This window comes from Pelmatolapia mariae, linkage group LG18 (genome assembly GCF_036321145.2).
Source record: "Pelmatolapia mariae isolate MD_Pm_ZW linkage group LG18, Pm_UMD_F_2, whole genome shotgun sequence".
Taxonomy (NCBI): domain Eukaryota; kingdom Metazoa; phylum Chordata; class Actinopteri; order Cichliformes; family Cichlidae; genus Pelmatolapia; species Pelmatolapia mariae.
In genome coordinates, this window is record NC_086243.1 from 9,602,583 (window position 1) to 9,625,402 (window position 22,820).

The 22,820-nt window shown below is 42.4% G+C and overlaps 3 protein-coding genes across 3 annotated transcripts; 1 reads left to right on the plus strand and 2 right to left on the minus strand.

Annotated features, from left to right (window-relative positions):
* Positions 1 to 2: 2 nt before the first annotated feature.
* LOC134616757 (transcription factor Jun-like) lies at positions 3 to 2,170 on the plus strand. The gene has a single exon (XM_063461743.1). The coding sequence runs from the start codon at positions 401 to 403 to the stop codon at positions 1,370 to 1,372; it is 972 nt and encodes a 323-aa protein (XP_063317813.1). The 5' UTR covers positions 3 to 400; the 3' UTR covers positions 1,373 to 2,170.
* Positions 2,171 to 2,606: 436 nt separating this feature from the next.
* On the minus strand, positions 2,607 to 7,853 carry tada1 (transcriptional adaptor 1). The gene is made up of 8 exons (XM_063461940.1): positions 7,772 to 7,853; positions 7,105 to 7,196; positions 6,936 to 7,001; positions 6,619 to 6,713; positions 5,434 to 5,646; positions 4,716 to 4,867; positions 4,373 to 4,529; positions 2,607 to 3,743 (listed from the first exon to the last, which is right to left on the minus strand). Exons 1-8 carry the CDS (start codon positions 7,843 to 7,845, stop codon positions 3,591 to 3,593), a joined length of 1,002 nt encoding a protein of 333 aa, XP_063318010.1. The 5' UTR covers positions 7,846 to 7,853; the 3' UTR covers positions 2,607 to 3,590.
* A 3,971-nt stretch (positions 7,854 to 11,824) lies between these two features.
* angptl1b (angiopoietin-like 1b) lies at positions 11,825 to 22,258 on the minus strand. The gene is made up of 5 exons (XM_063462737.1): positions 22,021 to 22,258; positions 18,439 to 19,263; positions 16,532 to 16,725; positions 15,174 to 15,444; positions 11,825 to 14,369 (listed from the first exon to the last, which is right to left on the minus strand). Exons 2-5 carry the CDS (start codon positions 19,223 to 19,225, stop codon positions 14,182 to 14,184), a joined length of 1,440 nt encoding a protein of 479 aa, XP_063318807.1. The 5' UTR covers positions 19,226 to 19,263; positions 22,021 to 22,258; the 3' UTR covers positions 11,825 to 14,181.
* Positions 22,259 to 22,820: the final 562 nt, after the last annotated feature.

The following is a 22,820-nucleotide window of genomic DNA, read 5'->3' on the forward strand; positions in this document are numbered from 1 at the left end:
GAAATGACATCATTGTTATTTTCAGGCGAGCTGCAGCTTAGAGGTGGATAAAGTTCGTCTCCACGTTGGAAGTGATAGAAAGTATTAGCCGTTTTCGGGCACTGTTTTTACTTTTTGGGAGCGAGGATAAGTCACGGAGGACATTCGGTGTGTCCGGACACGGAGACCCGGCGGCGGGGGGACAATTTTTGGTTGTTGATGAGCGCAGAGCGCACAAAAGAAAAGTTTTCCCAGGACATAAAGTTGTCAAGTGAGTTGAACTTCAACAATAGGCGGACTCTATCGCAATCCAGTTGACGGACTGTCACGGGACCTATGTAAACAGTCGACCTTGGACTGTTTTCTCGTTTCTTTTTTAAAGGAGAAAAAGAAAGATCTCCCTCAGGGTGAACAAAACTTTATGTCCAGAAAAATGGAAGCGACCTTCTACGACGAAGCCTCCAACTCTCAGCGTGACGGGGCGGCAGTGTACGGCTTCAACCCTAAAACCCTCAAACAGACCATGACCCTGAATCTGAACGACCCGAAGAACTTTAAACCTCATTTGGGCGCCAAGGCCCTGGACATCCTGACGTCGCCTGATGTCGGGTTACTGAAGCTGGCCTCACCTGAACTGGAGAGACTGATCATCCAGTCTTGCAACGGGCTGACAACTCCCACCCCGACCCAGTTCATCTGCCCCAAGAACATCACCGACGAGCAGGAGGGCTTCGCTGAGGGGTTTGTGAGGGCGCTGGCTGAGCTCCACTACCAGCAGCAGATACCTGCCGCCCAGCCCGACCCACAGACCGGCTCGGCCAACGGCATGACATCCGGCTCCGCTGCGCCCGAGAGCGGCGGGATTTCCTACAGCTGCACGGTGCGCACGGAGCCGCCGGAGTACACCAACTTGAGCAGCTTCACTCGGGCTGTAACAGGCTCCACGCCCGCACCTGCCGGCGAGAGACAGCCACCTCCACCTACAAGTTACCCGGCGGCCCCACAGCCGTCCCACAACCACATGGACCACCAGCTGCCGGTGGCTGCGCAGCACTCACGGCTACACGCGCTCAAAGAGGAGCCACAGACGGTCCCGGAGATGTCCGGCGAGACCCCACCGCTCTCCCCCATCGACATGGAGTCCCAAGAGCGCATCAAAGCTGAAAGAAAGCGCATGAGGAACAGGGTGGCCGCGTCCAAATGCCGGAAAAGGAAGCTGGAGAGGATCGCCCGACTGGAGGAGAGGGTCAAAAACCTAAAGAGCCAAAACACGGAGTTGGTTTCCTCTGCCAACGTCCTGCGGGACGAGCTGGCTCTGCTCAAACAAAAGGTGATGGACCACGTTAACAGCGGCTGCCAGCTCATTTTGACGCAGCAGCTCCAAGCTTACTAGACTTGCCAAGGGAAGAAAATAAAAAAGAACCAAGGGACACTGCTCGGGGACCAAATGCAGCTTAAAGTGACCCGTTCAGCCTTTCAGGGAAGTCTCAGCGCATTGTTTTTTTTCTCCTCCACCAAAATATCCGCTCAGACTGTATCCACATGGAGGCTGACTGACAAGATACTTGGTATTGGTCAGCAACGGTGAATTATCACAGAGCAGAAGCCATCAAACTTATTGCACAGGCGCACACAGCTCAGATGGAACCTTGGCTCTGCCAGCGCCTCTGATCTGGCTCGTTACATATTTTTGGCATTTTTTTGTGTCTTTGTCATTTATTTCCACCTTAAACTACACAATGAAATCTGTAATCTGTCAAACTAGCTATGGCAAGTGTCCACATCTTATCACTCGACTGTGGCCCACACATATCCTGCATCCTGACTGGAGGAGAGATAGGGCTTATGCGGGCTCAAATTGCATAGACACAATGTGAACCGAACCTTTCACTATGTCAAGTAGCAACGTATGCATATAGACATGAGTCAAGCACTGAGTATCCCAGGCACCAACGATTATATGTACAGAACACTAACAACAACAAAAGTTCACACCTTTCCCTAAAGACTCATAGGTGTGTGTTTACTGACAAAACTGCCTTACTTTCTTAATACTTACCTTCATGCAACTTTGTGATATAGTTGTAACTAATGTCAAACCTCAAGTTAACACTTAGTAATATTTGTACGCAGTATTTTGAGCACTTAACTGTAAATATGAGAAAATAAAAGTGTTGGACATGCAGCACGATGTGTGTTGTGGCTTTGTGATTAACGATAAATGAGCCTGGAGGTGACCGGATAGTCTTGCAGTGTGTTACATGGAGTGTTTGTTGTTGGAGAAACTGGGGCGGACGGGAGACTGAGTCACCAGCTCGCTGAGGCGCACCCGATGGTTGCCGAAGCTACTCGGACGCCCATTGGACAGCGAAGCGTCGGAAGTGAGCCGCAGGCAGCCAAATATGGCAAGAGGTCCCGAGCGAGCGCTGGGACGGGTGGGGGTGTGTATGTGCGCGCGCGCGCGAGTAATAGTCACCGTCCTCCCACTACAGCTGGTGACTCTTTTACAAGAAACGCCATGAAGCCGAGGCAGATCTGTTTACACACTTGAAGGGAGTGGGTGGAGAAGAGATACTTTGTAAAAAGGAGGAGGCGTATTTTTTAAATTTATTTTCTCAACTACTGTCTGTAATATAAATAAGTTTCTGTAGAAAAAAAAGTACAAATGTATACATTTTATACATTTAACCTGCACAGAGGGGCACATGTTCAATTACTTGGAAAGAAATTAAAACAAAATAAAACAAAAAAGACTCTTTAGCCCAACAGTGACACCAGAAGCTGGTAAATGATTGGACACATGTTCATGCCCAATCATTTACCAGCTTCTGGTGGTAAATGATTGGAGGAGGCAGCTGTCTGGCAGCTTAAAGACCCTACACACAGACTGTAAACCCACACAGGTGCTTTCACTCACTGGTTGATACACCCTGGCTGTACCTGTTATGACAGGACTGTTTCTATGTTTAACTTGAGTCTTGGTATATTGATTTAGATAAGCTCCTCACAGATTCCCTCAACTTCAGCCTGACACAAGATTTAATCAGCCATTAAATGAATACACCTGCATATTCTGTCCAGGACTTTTATGACCATTTAAATACTTGTAATCTTTTATACGTGCCGTATGTCATGTTGTGAACTGGTTATTTACACAACACTTGAGGATTAGATATGTGCTTTTCTGTATCTTTACAGGATGTTTTGATGCGTATCTGACAATGTGAACAAAGAGGAACTCGAGGCAACTCAGACAGGGTTTAGTCTGTTAAGGCATCTTATCCACAAACTGCATCCTGCACTGGATCCCCAGACAGTGTACATAAAATTAAACACTACTATGGAACAGAAGTTACAAAATGACGGTTGTCTGCCAGAAGCGACTGGTGGAGTTGATTACTGGAGCCGACTGCCTGCTCTGGTCTCATCCAACAGCTTCTTCTGATCTTACTTGTCTTCCATCTTTCTGTGCAACACAAATTTTTCCAGGTTCTAAAAAGCTTTAAGTTCTCGAACACAGAGTTCCTAAATTATATCTATCTGGGGGTCGTTCTTGTGTTTGGTTCCTGATAACCCCCATAGTCTGTGCACAGTCCTGTGGCCGGGGGCTCTCAGCTGACGAGCACGCCCTCTTTAGCAGCTATGCGCTGCCGGTGGACGTGGTCCTGCTCTAGTTCTTCATGGCTGGGGTGCCAAAGCCGTGACAGGACGCGTTCCATGTTGAGGGCGTACATGGTGTGGGAGGGCATCACACCGTGGTGAACCTGCATTAAACGAGTATAAAAGAGATGAGAAAACCATTTCAATTCTGATAGTTAAATGATGGAAAGGTAGGCTTGGGAAAAAAAAAAAGACTCCAGCGTTAAGAGTAAAGAAAGAGTAAGACATGAAGATATAAACCTTTACACTTTACATATGCATTTCTGAGGGAAACAGCATTTTTGTGTAAACACAGCTATTCAGTAAACAAGGCAAACAGCCTAACAATTCTGCAATAAGACCTCAAACTTATAGGTTGGTTAGAAAATAAAAAAAGCTATGAGTTTTGTTATCTCTAACTGACAGCTCGAAAATTATAAGACAAAAAATGGCAGCAACTGCACACAGTTTTGAAGCCAGAATTTAGAAAAGTTTGGCATTTTTGCTGGAAAAATGAGTTTATATCAGTCTTATTACACACTCATTTGTGGACCATTACACAAGTTCACAGGATTCTAAGAATCCCACACACAAATTTTCAAGGTGAAAAACTCCATCACATTTAACAGGGTCAAAGGTTGTATTATTTGACCACTTGCCTGGGAATATCACAACTTTTCCTTTGGACTGTTCCAAACAAACTCACTGTGAAATATGCTGATGTTGCTAGGACCAGTTGTGCACATTTTCTTACCTGTAAAGCCTCGAGGAGATCAAACATGCTGATTGGAGGGAGAGGCGCAGGAAGACTGTCAGCAGAACAAGCCAGCAAATGAACAGCTTGCTGCTCAGCCTCATCGGGTGACACCTGTGGTGGTGGGCCTGCAGGGAGGGAAGCACTCTGTGGCGGACTTCAAGGAAAAAAAGTACACTATTAGTCCATACTGACAGCAAAAGAAAGCAGCTACTGATGCAAACATAAAAACTAAAAAGATTTAATGAAGCTGCAGTAATGAGAGGCAAACACATTTTTCTGTATCAAATGCATTTTCTTATACTGAGAATTCTCACAGCCTAACAAAAGCTGCAGTCCATACCATTCAGCAACACTGTGGTAAGCAGCAAGGCTGTTTTTCAGATAGGGTTGAGGCGTGACGTCATTGCCAAAGGCGTAGGGGAAACGGCTGTCTCGTAATCGATACGCCTTCCTCCGCATGATTACGGCAGTCAGGACATCTTTCAAGTGGTGCTGAAATAAATCAGAGCACTGAGTCAGTGCACAGTCAGACTGAAAATGGCTCCCATTCATTTCTAGGTGCAACAGGCCGCATTAGCTTTTGCATGTAAACTGACTGATAGCTTAGTGTAGTTTAATCCAAGTGATCACTGATAATGGAATCAAGACAGACCTCTCTTACTACATATATATATATATATTCTACATACTTGTTTCATAACTCAACTTTAAAATAATTCAAACAGCTGAGTGAAAAAGACACTGGGCTGGGAAGGACACAGACTGAGACAGTAAAACTGATGTCCGTCCTGCTTTTGGCAACAACACATGGGTAAACATCTCGTTAGATTTTGGTGTGACTAAGCGACAAAGCTCTGCTCAGTCTCCGGAGAAAACAAAGCTGTCAGTGCTGCATAATAAATGACGCAGAACATGTTCTTTCTGATCATTTAAACCACTGCACGGATGTTTAAACAATGTCAGACTTAAAAAGCAGAAGAATCACTTGCGTCACACTCTCAGCTTTTATGAGGGTGCACTGAGGCTCAAACAGTCACTCTTAAACTGTTAGTATATACCTCAACGGCATAGATCATGGTGCTGATGGCATCTTCTGTGACGTTATCCAAGCCCACCTCAAAGGCGGTCACCATCATGCGAGCCTCCAGTTGGCCCCGTGTGGGCAGCAGCAGAGTGTGGGCGCTGAGACGCAGCTCTTCCTCCTCACTTCCCCCCTCCCTCGGGCTGAATGTCTGGGCGGCGCTCAGAGGATTCTGAGGCTGGAAACGATGCTGAAGGACACACAAGCATCCGAGCGATATTGTCAGTCCACTGTTCAAGCACACAGCTGTTATTTAGAGGTGGCTAACCTTGCAGCTGTAACACTCGGTCGTGATTTTACTTTTTAAGTGTACCGCACACATACACTTTACTTAGGATGGCCACCCAAGTGTATCTGTTGACTCATTTCAGCCTTTTTTTTTTTAAATGCATTTTGTTTGTTTTTTTAAATCATGCCACAGAAAATGAAATCATTTACAGTTGGACCATTCCCCTACTCTTATTTTGAAAGCCCAGGCCCTTTTTGTGTGGTTTCCCTAGCAGTTGGTTTGCTGGTCAGGTTGCTGTTGTGGCAATCCTCAATGTGGTTCAGCGGCATCTACCTCCACTGTACCCTTAATTATGAATTTTGACACCCCAGTATTCATTGGTCTACTACTACTGAATGACCTGTTCTATAAGCAGGCCTGAAAAATGAGAAACTACTCAGTTCAGAAAAAAGCTTCAAGGGTTATTCCTAGAAGGCTTTCAAGGGGTAAAGAGTTAAATGGATCTTGTGTTAATAGTCAGACAGGCTTAGACTGGTGACAGTCTTTTTTTTCTGCTGTGAACTGAATGGCCCAAAAGCCAGAAACTTCAGCAGGAGCAGTGGGTCATGTGGCACTATGCTGAGCTCTTTGAGACTGCAAAGCAGAACATGGATTATCATCACTAGCTGCAGCCCAACACAGTAGAGATAAAGCTCATCCACAGAGAGACTCAATGGAGCAGCAGCTCAATAAAAGTTTACTGGTTACACTACCTGGCAACTAAAATATTTAGAGAGGAGAACCTTATAAGAAGTATTTTTTCAACAATTCATTAAAGGTGTGTGTGCAACCTCTGTCAAAGAATATAAAATTGTGGGAAAATTTTTAGCAGTATTGTTGCCACCATGAACATATCTAGCCCGTGCGTTGATGAAAATATGAAGGAGGACTTACGTCAAATTTTTGCCTAGAGGAACATTTCTTATTCCCCTTCGGTTTGCCGGGCTTTGAAGCACAGCTACCTTGCCACTGCAATGGCCCTGCACCCTCTAGAGGACAAAAAGGACACACAACAAGGTGCATGAAAGACACAAACAGAGATGCCATTTTATTTGGTGAAATAGTCTTGAATTTTAATCTCAACAGTTCCTAAGCCAGTCCTGACAAAAAGGTATGGCTTAATACATACATAAAATGTCAGCTGTTATAAAATATAGGTTCAGCCACAATTTCAGAGGTATTCAGTTATTAATAAAAAAAAAAAAACTCACCTGGTGTGGAGACGATGATCTGGCACCGTGTAAGAATAGCCAGGAGAAAATCATTGTGAACATGGACTGGATGAATGAAGGAAACACAGAATAAGCCATTTTTTATTAGTATTATTATAATTTCTACATTACACATTAGCACAGAGGAGAGCTGTTCTTTGACACTGACCATTCTCCTGTGCCAACAGCCTACGCGCCTCAATGTCAAACTCTTCCTTGCTGATCTTTTGTTTGAACCACAGCTTCAGGTTTGCCCAGTAACTGCAGGGAGGAAACAAGAAGCAAGCACCAACACACACATAACTCAGGTGCATCTACAACACAAAGTGATGCTGGACACAGACAGAAACACACGCATACATACACACAAGCACCATCTGCACGTCATTACATCTCTTTATCGCGTTATTCACGTGCTATTAACTTTTAAAATCACAAATACTCAACAGTTCTGTTCCTGTTTCTTTCACTTGTCGTCTTTAAGTTAAGTTTCACTTCTCGCCAACTCGGGGTACACTTTTCAAAATATCGTCAAGTTGGATTTACACAAACATGCCATAACGTTAAAGTTCATACAGCTAATAAAGCTCAAGGTAAGTCTCACCTTTCTTACGCATCACCTTCACCACAGACATAAAAAAATATCAAAGAGATGCTACAGTAATATGTCAACAACGGGGGAAATCCTGCAAAATGTAGCAGAGGATAGCTAGGTGCTAATTGGTCCAAGGCGCAGTTAATTAATGTTAGTCACCTTTTCATTTCAGTGGCACAGAAATGGGACCAAAACGCAAGACTACGAACAAAGACAAGCACACAAACAACACTTCACTTACTGTTTGACATTATCGCCAATTGCATCCGTTAAATTCTTCTTTGCAATCTCAAGCTCGCTAGCATGAGCCGCCATGACGTTCATAAACGCCTACAATTACGTCATTAATCGGCGACAGTAACATTTTTTTCCCCTAAACCTATAAACTTTATTGTAGAAAATACATTTCACAAAATGAATCGAAAAGAGAGAAAAGCACCTAGCATTTTTTAATGACTGAAATTAGTTGAATCTAGCTAGTTAAATGAAATCTATTAAAAAGTCAATAACCAATCAATAAATAAGTTAAGTTAAATAAATATGGTGACTAAATTAAATAAATATGATGACTAAGCTAAGATAAATAACAGAATCAATCACACAACAAAAAGAAGCGGAAAACACAATGTAAGTAAAACGAATAACTAAACCGTATGGTTTTGTTACAAACGACTGCGCCGCTAGATGGCAGTGTGGTATCATTTTCATATTTGTACACAGATTAGTGAGGTTTGCCTTCAAGGCCTTCTGCCAGACAAGCTCTCTAAAGACGTGGTTAACTTTGATGAAAGCATGTATTTTAACCCTGAGGACAAACTTGTCCCACTGGTGTCCACTTGATGCAGAAGAGCTGAATAAAAGTGCTTTTAATCTTGTAAATTTCATAAGCATAACAAAGAGGTCAAGATGCCCCCCCAAATGTTGTCTGTCTTTTACTAAGCAGAATCTTAGCTCTTTGTGTTTAACAGTGAACAGCTTTCATGTCAGAACACAGCATTTGTGTGCTAACACGGCTTTAGAGCCTGAGCTGACGTGTATAAAGAATGACTCCAGAGTCAGTTTGCAAGACCAGTGGGAAGAATGTGATCAAAGCCTTCAAAACAAATCACATAAAGCAGTGTTGCAACCTTTTACGACAAACTTAGAGAAAGGTCACGTTGTCCTGTTTTCATGCTCTAGGCTTTTTCAACATTTTGCAGACTAGGTTTTGAGTTTTTATGGGTTTTTTACTTTTTGTTTTTTGTTTTTAGCTCCCCTTAGACCAGAAGAAACACTTCTAATGATCACAGAAGTTTCCCTCCAATATGAAGCATGCCTGCCTGAACTCTTCCCATTATAACCACTAAAATTTCCACTCAATTCAAAAGTCACTCACACCTACAGCTACTTTGGAATGCAACAGCTATAACATCAGCCAGTACACTTCTATGAAGTAATTATTTCTTCTGCTTTCACCAAAAAAAAATGTAGCTTTAGAGTTACCAGTAGAAATTAGAAACCTCAATTCTCCACAGTGCTCACCAGAAAGCATTTCCGTGGTTCCATATGTTGTCCTTTACAGATAATATTTCTCTAGAGCAGATTTAGGCCAGGAGGCCCTTTTTGTTTTTCACTCTTTTAACTTTGGCGTAAAAACAGCTGAGTCATCAAATAGATGGTCCTCCTCGCCCCTGCCCCCACATACCCAGGAGGTTCTGAAGCCTTTACCAGGCCATCTGACTCATGTCATTCATCAAAATGAGTGCAATCACTGAACATATACAGACATACTGTAGGCTATTAGCGGGTCCTCAGTTACGTGACTAACTTGCAGTGTTCAGAGGTCATACTTCTTTACAAAGGATATGCATTTGATCATCTTAGGCTTTCGCGGCTTTAGCAGAATAAACAAGCCTGCCATGCCAAACGCAAGAACGATGAAAACCATCTGAATTTTTCATTGCTATTAGATGCATTTAACAGACTAAATGCCTGTCAATAAGCAGCTGAAACTCAAGGAGCAAATGTTCTATGGTTCACATGCCCTTTTGTTTGTTATCTCTGGGTTGCATTTGCTGCTAAGTTTGGAGAAAAACCCCTCAGCAAGATAAAGATCATTTTCACAATCTCAGCCTCTGCTTGTTTGCTTCAAAGCTAAACACAGTATCACTCTTCTGGAAATTTTAGGACAGAGTGGAAACTGTAGCTGTCCACAGCAAAGTGAGCCTTCCCAGATCTCTCCAAACGATCATCCATCTTAAACAAGTGTCTGTTGAGCCCTAAATCAAAAGGGCACTTAGCAACAAACTTAGTTACGGATTTGTTTAACCGTCCCAGTTAGAGCAAGAAATTCATCATGGAGCTTATTTTCAAAGAAAACAGCTCCACATCCTGTCTGCTGATTTGCTGCTGACACTAAGTGAGCTTCTGAGAGCTAATGAGTCACTCTCACGGACATTCCCCCAACAGCAGATGTCTTATAGCAAACAGCAGCGAACTGTCAGGGATCTTCCGAGCCTGAAATCTGTAGACAGTGAACCTTCACTTAGTGACAAGGAGGGCTTTTACCTCTGAAACGTGCAGTGGTTTTCAGAGGACCACACCGCAGCAGCGTTCGCCCATCCCCAGTCTGCTGGCAAGGTATTTTGAGTTGGTGCAGGCCTGAGTGTGGTCCTTTCACCGGAGCCAAGGATGTCACCTTCACAGTTCCAGCATGAGGCTGCGCAGGGGTTTGGTTTTTGTGGGTTAATCAGGCATTTCCATGTCCCTGTGAGGCTGTTTAAAATTGTGAGGGTTCAGTGTGTCACCGGCACAAGTTATTGGAAGGCTACACTTGGAGCAACCCACACTGGCTGATTTGTGGGGTCTGTTCTCACTGAGGTTTTAGAGGCACATTTGTAACAGGAAGGTGGTCCGTTATAATCAGCGTCCTTTTCCTTGGTCAAGCTGGGAAAATTTGTATTGAAATTAATCCAGTAAAGCTTCTCAGGGGGTAGCAGTGGAGGACAGGGATGGACAGGACGTCTAGATTTTGCATGAAAGCACAAAAAAGTGTTTTAGAGAACAACCATGCTCTAGAAAGGTATCTAAACCTGCTTTCGAACTTCTCAGCAAGCAGTAGGCCTATACTTTGTTAAAATGCTTTGTATATGTCAGTAGGTCACATTTCTGCATGTTTTATTTTATTTATGTGGAGCACCTTTTAAGAAAATTAAAGGAATAGATTGGATTTCTACATAGAAACAAATCTTGTTTCTCATTCATGATTAGTAAGATCATTGTGCAATCTGCCAATTTTGTCTACACTTGATTATGGTGATGTTGCTTCTATATTCAAGCTGAAGCCTCTTGATTCTGTGTACTACCGTAAATTACGATTCATTACAGGTGATTGTTTTCTTGGTCACCATCGTATCTTATGTGAGAGAACAAAATGTGATAATGTACAGTAAATCAAAGACAGCAGCATTGTATGATATTTATTTACAAGGCTCTTTGCTGCAAAGATTGCCTGCTTATCTCCTTGACTGAATTTAAACGGAGCTCTTACAATGTCAGGCCGTGGGACATTTTAAACATTAGCTGTACCTGTTGTTCACACTGAAATTGAAAAAACTGGATTTAAATATTTCTCCACCTACAAACGGAACAAACTACCAAAACGTTATGAAGCTGTATTCTCTCTTTTCAATACAACATTTTAAAGGTTGTGTTTGTCTCTCTGCAGCTACTCTTGTGCATTTTTTTTTAAAATTCTGTACATGTACCTGTTTGTCTAAATTTTTGTATGTGTTTTATTTTGTTCATAGGTCTGTCTTGAAAAATAGATCTCAATCTCAATGAGGCTAAATGTTTAAGTGAAGGATTTACCGGTAATAAGCATTTATATATTTTCAGACCTGTGACAGATTAAAGCCCTTGGCCTCTAATTTTCATGTTTATTTGCTTTTTTGCTAGCTCTTAGCTTACTTGAGCACAGAAACAGTTATACAGATGACAAATCCTCTTAAAATCAGAAGAATCCTCAAACAATAAAACTAAAATTAGCTTTAATAGCTTTGCGCTTTTTTTTTCATATTTTCAGCTGCGTGGAATCAGTGTCATAGGGGTAGTTTCCAGAACTACTCAACTTCTCATTTTAGAAGTAAAAAAAGGGGGTATATCACATTAATCTGTAAGCTTTGGATCCGCCTGCTTTGCTTTTATAACTCTTGATCCGGACTGGAAGTGTTTTCCAGTTTTATGGCAAAGTAAGCTAAACGCCAGGTGGCTAGTTTCAGATTTATTAGAGACACATGAGAGTTGTACCATTGATCTCAATTTTACTGTTTGCAAGATATTCTGATGTAATTAAATTCAGTCTTCTAAACTAACATCGACATGCATGCAGGAAAACTCTCAGGAAACAGAGGTTTTGATGGTTATAATGAGACAGATTTATAGACATAAAGGCATTAGGAGCACTGTTTTGGACTGTCAAAGGGAGTACACAATGGTTGGAAAAGAAAGAAAAAGGATTCATGTGTTCCATGTGATCAAAGTTGTGCGCCTGGTGTTGATGACTTTGCTTGAAACCAGTCATCCACGGACACCACTTGAAGAGTGTGATGGTCTGGCTCATCAACACAAAGCCGACAGGGACAGAAAGATTTAAGACAACTCCTATTAGTGTCAAATTCAAAGTGTTGCAAACTGGTCCAGGAATTCCCTGGAACTTTTGGATTTTGCATATCCTTCTTCCATTAAGTGTCATAGCACTCGTTTGAATCAGCCGTGGAAAACAACTTTTAACCAGCAAGACAGAACAGGACTAATAATTAATAACTCAAGTAAACCTATTGAGTTGGTGAACAGATAAACCAGCCTATGAAAAGTGCTCTTTTGAAACCACGTGAACAAGAATGTCCCCTGAAGTGAACCCTAAATGTTCCCATTTAGTGACTGTTGGTTGTGTAATATTGTTCTGCCAAGCATCGTGACTCATCAGCTTTTATTGCTGTTTAATTTTAAGATTGTAATGCCATTTTTTTTATTAGCAGCTGCTTTTTTACATGTCCATAAACATGTTTCCATGTCCAGCTGGGTTTGACCCGTGTTCCTGGTTCATGTTTCATGCTTTATAAAAGTTTTTAAAGACATGGGTGTGAAGGCCATTGTGGTGGGTGAGCACAAGATGTGAGCCTATTTTCAGATCCGAGACTACAGGCTGCTTGGCTTTAATGTGTTGTTGTGGATACAACAACTGGCTATTTCTTCAAATGCATCCCCATCATTTTACATCTCTGCAACCCCCTCCTCAGGGATGGTTTTCCTTAAAAGGATGCTGCTCTCCATCTATACCAGTGATTACAGGGTGCAGAGACTGGTGTCTTTGTTGAGGAGAGATTTTTTTAAATTACAAAAACATACAGTTCAAGCACTTTTGTGTGGAAAGAATGTACATTTCTCTGTGTTTGAAAAAAAAAAAAGTCGTGCGGGTAGGGGGCTGGTTGGGTGGCTGGAAAAAATAACTTGGAAATTTGGACCCATTCCATCCCAGTTCATCTCCTCCTCCCCTTCCTTCCCTCTATTTCTCTCTCCATCTCCGTCTGGCTTTCAGAAATGTGTTTCTCGTTGTCTGTCCCCATGCCTATAACTTCCAACACGCTCGGCTGGCATATTCTTCATGCTCGAAAACCACTCAAAACAAAACGGAAATCCATCTTTTTTATTCCCCCTCCCAACAATGATTGTATTTCACAGAGTCATACTGAAGTTTAATCAACAGCCAAATGAGAAAAACGTATAAAACAAATTTCCATACGTGTAAGCACACTTGGAGAATGATTGTCGCGTACAGTGCAGGAAATTAGTCCTATTTTCTTCAGGATCATTTACTATTTCCCTCAGGACACCTGGCCCCTTTCACTGTAATGATAACTTAATTATACACATAAATTATCCTTTCTGGTCTTCTGCACTCAAAGTACTTTAACATGCAGTATACAGGTCATTTTAAGTGTAGGGATTAAAAATCAAATCGCCACTCTTTCCATGTAATCAAATGTATAAACTCCAACTCATTAATGTGTTGCTCTTTCACATCTGGAAGTGAATACAGAGCCCAGATAAATCTATAACGTAGTAACAAAATATCTTTTCCAGCTACCAGCAACTATAGCAAGTTAAATGCCGTATACGTGTGTTTCCTCCAGACGTTTATGTTGGCGAGGTAGGACGAGCTGCATTAAGAGCCTGTGATGCTAACCTTGGGAATGAAATCACAGCCGCTGAAGTTCCTTTATGATGTGGCTTCTCTGCTCCATGAAGTCATATACTAATAAGAAAACATTGTGGCTTCTTAATCAGAGAGACAGCTACCATTATTTTAGTGAAAAACGTAGGCATATACTCTTAATTCACCTTTTCGGTCATACACATTAGGTGGTTAAAGGAGCAGTATGGCTTCCTATGAGCAGTCATATAGGAATATGGTAAATCCATCTATGTTTGAGTCAGTTATGATATCAAAAGGAGAACAAGCAGAATCTGTGTCTTTTATAGCAGAGAGTTCAGGTCACTGTCTGACGATTGGTAAACTCCATCTTCAAGCTAGGCTCAGTGTAGACGGAGTTTCAAGTTTGCCCTGGCCTACATAGCTGCCCCTTGACCAGCCTGGCTTATGCGTTATTCTCAATCTATGGGCCTGATCATCATGCGGACAGACTTCATGGAGTAGAAACCTCCGCCATAGTCAGCCCAGAAGATACCATCTTGGTATTTGCTACGGTAGACACCTCCGTTGTACCAGACACCGTTGAGATTGGTTTGGCCACATCCGTTGTACCACCAGCCTCCTTTATGGAAATGGGCGCAATTACCTGCGAATGGGAAATAGAAGAATTGGTTATCTTATTTGTTATTCTTCTCAGGGAGGTAATTGGCACTGCCCTAAGAAAAATTACTATCATTTTAAAAAATTATAAGTTTTTTTTTCTTTTTGTTCTGTTTTTGTCCTTTTGTTATCTTCATATTAGTGTTCTGTGTTGTGTATACACATATAACATAACATTGTATTGTATTGTGTTATCTTATATGTCTGTCAATAATGATGGACAGAAAAAATATTTCTAGCGATGGAACCCGGTATTTATTTCAGTAAAGCTTTTCTGAAAGTGACAAATGGAGGACACCACGTGCTCATACAGTAGCCGTGCCTTAAATCATACATTGCTTTCTAGTCTATTTTACAGTAATTGTAACCATATTTGTGAAAAGAGCATCTTGCTGTGATAAACAATATTTGAAACAAAGTATTGAGACCATAAACTAAATTAGGTGAAAATGTTTACTGAGGTAACTTTGTAAACTTGTAATCAGCTGCATTGCCCCCAATTAGAACGAATGCAAGTGTAAAGTACAGTTTTTAGACCCATCCCATCTTTTACATATACCACTATGCACTGATATGAACAAACTTGGCCTTGTGTCACAGTGTGTTCCCTTTTGAATCTGCTAGTCTGAGAAAACTCAGACTAGCAGATTCTGTTATGTTTTGACCAATCAAGTAGGACCACTTAGACTGCAGATTCCAATAATTTAATGGTCTCAATTATTCAAAGAGAAAATGTATATTTCAACACTTCAGAGAAGACTATGTGTGACAATCACACAGTATTGTTTACCTGAGAAAGCATCTTTGTCTCGATCCAGAGTAGTGAACTGTTTGCCGTTGTGGCTGCTCAGAGAATCCCCAGCATTGCCCTGGTAGGTGCCCAGCCTCAGGCGGTAGCTTTCGCTCTCTGGCTCCAAGTGGAAGCTGCTGTACTGAGCGTAAACCTTCTTTCCCATCCAGTCCTCCAACTCCACTAGCAGCTTGTAGTCCCCCTGCCTCCCGAGGCCGTAGATGCCTTCTAGGCCGAGCCAGTACTCTCCGTCTATGTTGCCAAAGCCGCTCTGAGTCAAAGGAAGATTAAAAGGAAAGTTACAAAAAAGATCACAGAAAACAATGTACACTGTTTGTTCTGCGGTTATCCGAGGAGTTTAGAAACATGAGGATTATTTAGGAAAATAAAAAGGAGTTGTGGGCGATGATGAGTGACTTTCAGGAGAACAAATGAGAAAGGTCTTTCTCATGACATAATTCTGCAGAAAAGTGAAAATTAAAAAGGAAAAAAAATACATTGAGATATACGGATACCATCCTGCATTTGAAATTCCTGAGGAAGACATGCTGTAGAGTTTATGCTGGAAAAGCCATCTGTCTTCAAAATTCTCCTTCATTGCTCCTACCCCACAGCAATGATCTCTTGGATCATTGCTAATAGTGAAACTGGCCTGGCCACTTGTGTTGAAAAACCACCAGCCATCTATGTCTGGCTACATGCCGCCAGAACACTTCACTTGGTAAAAGAGGTTGAGGTTTGTGATTGTGGATTAGTTCGGGGAGCCAGCAAAAGATGAATGATGTAGGCTTTGAGTTTGAGGCCTCCTCTGTGGTGTGTGTATGTATGTGGTGGCTTTGTGGGAGAGTACAGAGGTAAATCAATGTTGAAAATTGCAATTTAGACTCCAGCCTTGACCTGGTTGAATGGAACTCCGGATTGCAGAGGCTGCCAGCAATGATATACTCAATCTCAGACTCACTGTGCTTTGATGAGGGGGCTCTATATAGTGTGGTGTAGTAAGCCAACTAACCATCCACCCAGGAAGGTGCTGTAGTAGAAGTAGTTTGGAAAGAATTTGGCTCCAGCTGAGCTGTGGAACATACCTTCCTAGTGGGACAGCTAATGTTTCATAATGGGAAAATAAAAAAGGATCTCCAACAAATGGTGCTGCTGACAGGGTATTATACTTTACAGTAAGTGAATACATGAAGATTCAGGCTCAGGGAATTGTTTCAAACACCCCAGTGGTTCCTCTAGATGGAATGTATAACAGCACATTGTTATCTCTGGATAGGCTAAGTATTTATTTGACAGCACTTTTAAAAGAAGAAAAGAGGGGAAAAGAGACGGGGCAGAGGAAGTGCAATTGTCATCACCTTGTAGTTTTCCCAGTTCCTGAAGAAGTTAACTGAACCATCCCTTCTGCTCTGGATGACAGTCCAGCCGCCGTTGTCTATGTCCTGTTCACACCAGGCCTGCACTGGCCTCTCAGCTTCATCTGGTCTGATTAGGTACATGCCACTAGTGCTGTAGCCAGCCTCCTGTGCTGCAAGACAGTCTCTGAATGGGCCTGAGGGAAAAGAGAATACGAGAGGATACAGTTGATAAAAGTAAGAGAGAACTAGAAAATCTAGCTCTATCAAGAAAATAGAGAGCTGGACAAACATTCTACATTTCTGTAGGTAAAAATCATCAGATTTACTAAAAACACATTTGTATATGCTTATAAAAATCAAAGAGCTGAGAAAAAAGTCTGAAGGTGAGGTTTGTTAGGCTGTTTGAATTGTTAAGGAAACGGATGCTAGGCTAGTTAGCTTTTACCAGTACTGTTTGCTATTAGATTCAGCCAGTAACTTACTTATGCTACATAAGAAACTGAATTGGACATTAGAGCATCCAGTTCTTTTTTTCAATGCACAAAATTAGTAAAAAACAAAACAAAACCCAAAAGAAATCAAATTTGCTTCAGCTTAGATTAACAAACTATCCTCGAGTTAGCCTAACCTAGCTAAGATGTAGTTAGTGTGGACTACTTTTTGTATAGGCCAACAGGGACCTTGCACTCCCTTGATCCATGCTGTCAGTAAAAACTGTTCTGTTGAGTTTATGAATACTGAATACAACATGATGCTTATTTTGTAAGTATGGCCCTGTTTGATATTGACAAGATTGCAAAGTGTAAATGCTCAGCTTGAGGCTTTAAAAGGACTTCACAAATCACTGGGTAACATTGCAGACTCCCCCTCTCTTTGTTATCCTGTTTTGTAGGTAAGTGGTTTCAAATGTTACATTTTCACAAAGCACACTTCTCTAGAAAACAAAACGTCAATTTTGACCAAACCTATCACCCGACCGCAATTGGGTTTCATAGGGCAGATTAAATCAGAGCACTGAGACAATGAGTTTACATTACAAGGAACGAAATATCTGACAGAAAATGAAATATGCGGGAAAAAACAGTAAACACGAAAAAAAAGTCACACAAGCACGCAGAGTAATATAAAACACATGTATTGTAGGTCTGCAAAGTTAAATACAGAGCAGTAGAAGAAAATTGGCCTATTAAGTCACTTTAATAAGAAATAACTTTCCCTCATTTGAAGTAATGAAAAAGTAGATATCTTATTAACCTTTCTTTAATAATGTCTGCCCTTTCTCAAGCTAATTTAACATTCTCATCGTAAATTTTTTCATTGTTAGCAGGTGTAGAAGTGAGTTTACAGAAAGGATGAGGAAGTCGCTCACATTATGATAATAAGGTAAAGGTATAGTCCATTCACTTATATAACAGAATTACCTCTACTTTGTGGTTTGGATGGCGCCTGTAATGCCAGCCTGAGTTTTGTCTGCACTTCACATGCAGTGGCAGTTTTACGAAGGGTCTTTCGCACACAGCTGTACTGAAATTCAACACACTCTATTATTCTTGGGTGAAGGTAATTGAACTATCTGAGGGAGATCTGTTGATGAGCAAAATCTCACTGCTTAGGACTTTCTTTGTTTTACTTTAGGTTGCTTGCGTCTATTCAGACATTAGCGCATTTTTATTTCCATCCTGGTTTGTGTTCCTTCTGTTGAGGTGCGAGCTGAATTTACAAAATCTTTAACCTTTAGAAGTTGGGACACTGGCCCACCTGCAGCTGTGTTCAAAATTTTGGATTATTATTTTGTTGTGGTTGGCCTGTGAAGGCTGCTCTACATTTTACCATGACTGTGTTGGATATTTAGGACTGAGGCAGGGATTAAATGAATGGATTTGTGGATGGATGAGTAACTCTCTAACCTTCTGCACTGAAGTTTCTCTGTGGAGGTTTCTGGGCTTCCAGGGTACCGCTTGTGGGTGACGGACCGGAACGAGAGCCTCGTTCCCGTGCAAACCTCTGGATTTCGTTGGTGAAACGTGGCACATTGACTGGAATGTTCTCAGGCACCACCTGCACCAGTGGAGGTCCAAGAGGCGGATGCTCATGCCTACGACTATACACCTGCATACAGCGCTCTTCCAGTGCTCCTATAACCACTGACTGGTTATTCACTATGGCTGACAGGGCTGCATATTTGGCCTCCAGTTCCCTGTAACGAGATGCCAGGCGCAGCGACTCGGTGGTGGCGTTGAGGATGCGTGTCTCCAACTGAGCCAGCTCCAGCGAGTTGTCCCTCTTCCGGATGATCTCATGAAGCAGCTGCATGTAGAGCTGGGTCACTCGGGAGTTCATGTTTCTGCTCTCTTTCCTCAACAGCTTCATCTCATTCACCAAGTTGCCATCGACGTCCACCACCAGCTTCAAAGTTTCCATCTCCCGACGCTGCTTAGACAGCAGGTCGCGCACCGAGGCCACATCCAGGCGCGTCACTCGATCCTTGTCGGTTGAATAACCACGGGTGGCACAGATGGGGCCTGTGATCTTCTGCTCGGGGACCAGGAAGGTGTAAGAGCACTTTTTGTTTTCTCCATTGGCCTCTGGGGCCCTTCTTATCCGGGAGAGGATGGGGTTCTTGGTAAAGGCTTGACTGTTGCTCCAGAGGGACAGACCAAGCAGAATAAATACGGTCCACATTCCAGGTCCCATGGTGTTTCCTCTATGCGTTATCAAAAAAACATACAGATCTATGAAAAGGAAAGAGAAACGCATTGCATACATAAGGAATTAGGTTGGTGTTATTCTAGAGTTTTCCATGAAAACACCATATTTAACCTGCAGCTCCTTGCAAACTCCCTGCCACAGATCTGTACATCAGTGGGTGAATCTTTAAAACTGTACCTGCTTCTAAAAGGACTTTGGTAGCACCAAAATAAACTGACTCCACTAGAGTTGGTTCAGATATTTATCTTTATCACTCATCTCTTTCTATTTGATCATCTTTCTAACAGGCAGACTACAAGAAAACTAAAGTTTTGCAAAGGCTCTCTTTTCTCCTTTGAATCTGTTTAATCCAGTGCGGCTGCAAAACTTAGTCAAAAAGCACCAATAACTAAATAGGTTTTACAAAAGTGAAAATTGAGATACACCTGTTTTCACGTACTAAGCTGTTTGTTCATCATCAGGAATCTGTGTATTTAAAATCTCCTATTCTAAATACATTCCCCTCGGGGGTTCTCTTTCTTACCACATTTGTATCAGGTGTCTGGGCGGGTGTGAACAAGTGCTGAGATCTGTTTTTAATATTTCAGTAGACCTCATGGCTCAGACCTTCTGCAAATCTCCCCTATAGTCTTTCACCATACCGGCACTAGCTTATGTGGATAAAACAGAGGAATCTGACAAAAGGTTTAACTCCAAGTGAAAAAATTAAATTAAATTAAAATATACTTGAGAGAAAACTGTGTTACTGTGGCCATGGAGGATGCTGAATGTGCTATCTAATAGGGAAGCATCCAGCGGCAGTCTGTGTTTCATGAGGTGCAGACATTTTTAGTCCGGTAATGAGCAAGGAAAGCAGCAGGTGGTAGTCATTGGGCTTCTCTGACTCACTTTAACTTCTGCCATTTCTTCCTGGCTGCTAGAAAGCAGATACATTTGAGTTTTGGTGACAAATAAAATAAATTGGCGTGTGTGATGAAGAGCAGAGTTTTTTTTAAAAAAAGGGGGTGGGGGGGATTCCTGGGTTATGAGTAATGTTTTCTGGAGTCTATTTTTGGGAAGAAAGCTGGTGTTTTGATCTTATTGGTTTTGACAGCGCAACGAAAAGAAGCAGGGGTGGGCGCATGCTAAGTGAAAGATCCCTCCTTCTCATATTCAGCATCATGGCTTGGCTCTGGAAGTGGAGCAATAACGGCGAGCCAGCGTCAGGCTGACTTTGGCAGTCAAGCCAAATCCAACCAGAAGGCAGTCTGGTGGATGAGTTGAAGCTGAACCTTCAGCTGACACTTCTGACAGGCGCACGATATGAACTGCATCATGCTGATGCTCTGAAACACATCTGCTGAGGATTTTTACAGATGCCCACGAAGGCAGAAATTAATGATCGCGAGGCAGAGACAGCGGGGGCACTGAATCATTTCTGTGGCCTTAACTTGATGTTTAGTTGCACTGAAGAGCCCTGACCACAGTAAACGGGACCGATCCCAGAGCATTACCTAAGCTCAGAATGCTCCCGTAGCAGAATAGTACCCTTTTATCATCCTTGCAGGGAAAAAAACATGCTCGCCTCAAGGGAAAGTTTTTTGTGTTCTCATGAAGCACAAAGACTCATTGATAGAAATAAAGCTTTGGCTTGTTTTAGCTTTTACATATGGAACTAGCTTCTGTTTATTTGGCATAGATCACAATCCATATGATGGGAAAGGAAAAGGCGCTTTAATGAAAGTGGCCCATGTGTCGGGCTTCAAAAACACCTTGGCACAGGCAGTCAGTTATTATTACTCAGAGAGTGCATTTTTCCTGTCTTTCTGTAGTCACCGGTCATCCCTCCCTTCAATAGCTAAGGCTCAGCAATTGGCCCGTCTGTATGTCTCCAACGCCACAATATGAATCTCACAGGCTCTGGTCTGACAGGAGTGACAGTGTTTACATAGAGGCTCCTCAGCCGGAGCTGTGAATCTCATCTGCAGTTATTACCACCAGGTTTCTCTCTGTCGTTCACACCCTGCTGGTCTTCATCAACTCGGCCACAGCATTCATTTTTCTCTCCCTCTTTTTTTCACTTATTAAAAGGGTATTTTCACCTCTACGTTCCTTGGTCAGAGCCAGACCTGACCAGATCCAGCCACCTCATTTATATTAATACAGTCCTTTGCAACCAGACGGGTCAAACTTTGCGGTGGCTGGTTTTCCCCAGCGGAGAAGGGAACTAGGAGGACTCTGCCAAATGGCCCACTAACTCTAAGTGGCACCACTGTGTGCTGGTAAGCTCCTCGATTAAAGGATTTTCTTTTATATATCTGCGAACACAGCGTACGAGTCCCTACGGTCCCATCAAACTGGTTATACCAACATACAGAATATATTATTGCAAATCATATATCCCTCCTTTTTATCCCACTCAAACTTTGTTGTGGCTTTTGCTCGGAGCCAGCAGATTTCTTTCAGGATTAGACCACAAGTTATTCCGACGGTGCCACTGATTAAGTCTGTCTGCTGAAGAGACAACATTAAACATGAGCATTAAACATGGTGAACGGGGCCAAGTGGTTCACATCAGACATATTTCTTTAGGAGATTAACAGTCCTTCCACGGATCCTTCCAAAGCCATCGGAAGAAGAAGGTTTATACTCAGTACATTGCATTTAATTCTGTGTTTTGCATTCATCAAAGATCTACAGATTCAATAATGCGCACATAGTTCAAAAATATATATACTGTCACATCAGTTTCTGAAACTTCACATGCCACTCTGAGATCTTAAAACAGGCAAAAGTCTAACCTGTGTCAGTGAGATCAATCAGTGGTCCAAGAGCTGCAGGTAGAACCCAGCTCGGTGTCTCACGCGTGCCTCCTCTGCTGGTTCTCCATTCCCATCTCCTCACTCCCAGTCTCCCTCTGACTTTGCTCTCATTGAGATTAACGGCCTGCACTATGCTATGGCACCAGCAGAAACTGTCAACTGGAAGAGGACACTGGAGGGTGGTCCATATACAGAACGAGAGGGGCTGATGGTGTGATTTTTTTTTCCTCCTGTAGTCTGAGCAGAGGCTTTGGCCCTGCCTTCCTCCTCTGATGTCAGTTTGGGGAAAAAGACTCCTCCTAATATAAAGTTTCACCACAAAATGATGAATGCACTTGGCTGTGAGTCAGTGACTGGTGAAGGCACATGCAAAAAACAATCTTTCTGCCATCTTTTAAATCCTAACAAGATCTGGTTTGCAGGGTTAGTCTGTCTCCTACACACGCAACACGCCAGTCAGGCTTGTAAGCTGATGGCCTTTTTCCTTTTCTCCCTCTCACTCACATATTCATCTGTCAGTTTCATTCACCTAACTACTTCTCACAGTCTGCTTACTCCACGCAAATCTGTTTCCTATCAACTCGAATCTAATGACTGAGTGATTCTGGCGATCCAGTAGCTCTAGCATAATAATATGAGGTCTGTTTTTTGGATGCGAGTGCTTCTCTTGTGTTTACTCCCTATATGGGATGTGTGTTCCTCCAGAGGCAATCCAAGAGCTATTGGCAGCTGTGCTTATTTGGTATGAGGATAATATGCACAGGGCTTTGCAGACAAAA